Consider the following 2,950-nt stretch of genomic DNA (forward strand, 5'->3'; position numbering starts at 1 on the left):
TCATCATCGTCATCTTCTACAAGATCAACGTTCTCAGATCATCCCCAGCTACGATAATACTTAAAGAGTATCAGGTTATTTCTCACATTCCCGGACCAAGTTTTCCACAAGGAAGCTTGGGATGGCCTGTCATCGGTGAAACCATCGAGTTCGTCTCTTCTGCTTACTCAGACCATCCTGAGAGTTTCATGGACAAGCGACGAGTCATGTAACAACTCTTATCCCTCTCTCTATACGTGTTCTTTAATCTGAAAATTATATATATATATACGTGTTTATGTATGTGAAGGTATGGGAGAGTCTTTAAGTCGCATATATTTGGAACGGCGACGATCGTATCGACGGATGCTGAAGTGAACAGAGCCGTTTTACAGAGCGACTCGACGGCTTTCGTGCCGTTTTACCCGAAAACGGTGAGGGAGCTAATGGGAAAATCGTCGATACTTCTGATCAACGGGAGTTTACATAGAAGGTTCCATGGACTAGTCGGTTCTTTCTTAAAGTCACCACTTCTCAAAGCTCAAATCGTTAGAGACATGCACAGGTTTTTGTCTGAATCCATGGATCTATGGTCCGAGGACCAACCAGTTCTCCTCCAAGACGTCTCCAAGACTGTCAGGACACTTATCCCTTAATTTAATATTTTCATACAAAAGTTCTAAATACTCCACTTAATTATATATACTCCCTCCGTTTTCGAATAGTTGTCGTTAGGGAAATTTTTTTGTTTTTAATTAGTTGTCGTTTTCAGTTTTCGATGCAAAATTTATTACTTTTTTAATTTTTTATATTTATTTTTATTATGCAACTTGATTTACTATTGGTTAAATTATGTTTAGGTAGATAATTAATGATATTTTTATATTGAAAAACTAACAACATTAATAGTTTCTTAATTTATGTGCACATAGTTAAAACGACAACTATTCGAAAACGGAGGGAGTATGAGTTAATGACTTAATGCATTGATTAAGAAATTAAAAGGACAATCATAATCATGTTACCATGGAAATATTAATTTATTGTAAAGAACATGGTTACAATTATTACATTTGATAAAATGATTACAAGTTTCTCTTTCTAATTTGTTTAACAACTAATTATTACCCTTTTAGTTTTTTTTTTTTTAAATGTAATAATTTGTTTTTTTTTAATTGGTAGGTTGCATTCAAAGTACTTGCCAAGGCATTGATAAGTGTAGAGAAAGGAGAAGAGTTAGAAGAGTTAAAGAAAGAGTTTGAAAATTTCATATCAGGACTCATGTCATTACCAATTAACTTCCCTGGAACCCAACTTCATAGATCTCTCCAAGCTAAGAAGAATATGGTGAAGCAAGTTGAAAGAATCATAGAAGGCAAAATTAGGAGTGCAAAGAACAAAGAAGAAGATGGTACTGTGATTGCTAAGGATGTTGTGGATGTGTTGCTTAAGGACTCAAGTGAATATTTAACTCACAATTTGATTGCTAACAATATGATTGACATGATGATCCCTGGCCACGATTCTGTCCCCGTCCTCATCACCCTCGCCGTCAAATTCCTCTCTGATTCTCCCGCTGCCCTCAATCTCCTAACGGTAATTAACCTTAAACCATAATCAAGTGATAATAGTTTAGTGGTCAACTGGTAGCTAAATATTTATTTTTATTATATGCTTTCATGCCATTATTATAGATGACTATAAATTTCGGTAGTTAGTATGAAATTTATATAAAATCTTATAGACATAGAAGAAGAAGAAGTTTATGATATAATGATAGGCTTTTCTCTCTTTCACAATAGAAAAATCAAAATCAGTCATTCAAATAAATTAGTGATAAGCTGATATTAACTCGTGGGCCGTGGCTATATGATTGCCACTAAAATCTATAAGCTAATTTTACTTTATAAAATTCTTTTCTATCAGGAAGAAAACATGAAGCTGAAAAGTTTGAAGGAATTGACAGGAGAGCCACTATATTGGAATGACTATTTGTCGTTACCTTTTACACAAAAGGTATTTATATATTCTTCTTTTCCATGGAATTAGTTCATTATATGAATAGTTCTCTTGTTAAACGGTGATTAATTACCTTTTTAATTATAATCAGGTCATTACAGAGACACTGAGAATGGGAAATGTTATAATTGGAGTGATGAGAAAGGCGATGAAAGATGTTGAAATAAAAGGATATGTGATACCAAAAGGATGGTGCTTCTTGGCCTATCTCAGATCAGTCCATCTTGATAAACTTTACTACGACTCTCCCTACAAATTTAATCCCTGGAGATGGCAAGTACGTAAAATTACCAAAATATATTTAACATATAATCTTATAGTACTTAATATGAATCATATATTTAACTAGATATACATTTATACAATAGGAAAGGGACATGAACACGAGTAGTTTCAGTCCTTTTGGAGGTGGTCAGAGATTGTGCCCTGGTCTCGATTTGGCTCGTCTTGAAGCTTCAATCTTTCTTCACCACCTTGTCACTCGCTTCAGGTAACTAATCAATTACATTGATACAAAATTATTGATATTTGTTGTACTTTTTAAAAGATTTGAAGGAAAAAGGGTGTGGTAAGTGCTCTATACTTTAGACAAAATGGTACGTTAGGACCAAATAAGTCTAGTCTCTTTTTGACAAGTTGGACTCAACTCTTAAAACGATGTAGTGACTTATTTGAAAATATGTTGGTGATTATGATATGCAGATGGATAGCAGAAGAAGATACAATCATAAATTTTCCAACGGTGCATATGAAGAACAAATTACCCATTTGGATCAAAAGAATATAAATCATTTTTCTTAAGTGAAAAATGGAGAATCAATTTTGCATTATCAAACTCAAAAAAAGGTTAAAGAAGTCACACGAGTGTTTTGAGAGTGGGAAGTGAAAAAGATAGTGAGACAGAACAGATAGGAAAAAAAAGACAACATGATGGAGTTGGGAGACAAAAAAG

General features: G+C 33.7%; 1 protein-coding gene across 1 annotated transcript; it reads left to right on the forward strand.

Moving 5' to 3' along the window:
• Nucleotides 1-5: 5 nt before the first annotated feature.
• LOC9298835 (3-epi-6-deoxocathasterone 23-monooxygenase) lies at nt 6-2,944 on the forward strand (the record flags this gene model as incomplete). The annotated part of the gene is made up of 7 exons (XM_021016859.1): nt 6-208; nt 290-614; nt 1,162-1,575; nt 1,906-1,995; nt 2,090-2,275; nt 2,367-2,488; nt 2,701-2,944. Coding segments are annotated over 7 exons (1,425 nt in total), but the record flags the coding sequence as incomplete, so codon positions are not given.
• Nucleotides 2,945-2,950: the final 6 nt, after the last annotated feature.

Source organism: Arabidopsis lyrata (assembly GCF_000004255.2).
Source record: "Arabidopsis lyrata subsp. lyrata unplaced genomic scaffold ARALYscaffold_180, whole genome shotgun sequence".
In the NCBI taxonomy this organism is placed as follows: domain Eukaryota; kingdom Viridiplantae; phylum Streptophyta; class Magnoliopsida; order Brassicales; family Brassicaceae; genus Arabidopsis; species Arabidopsis lyrata.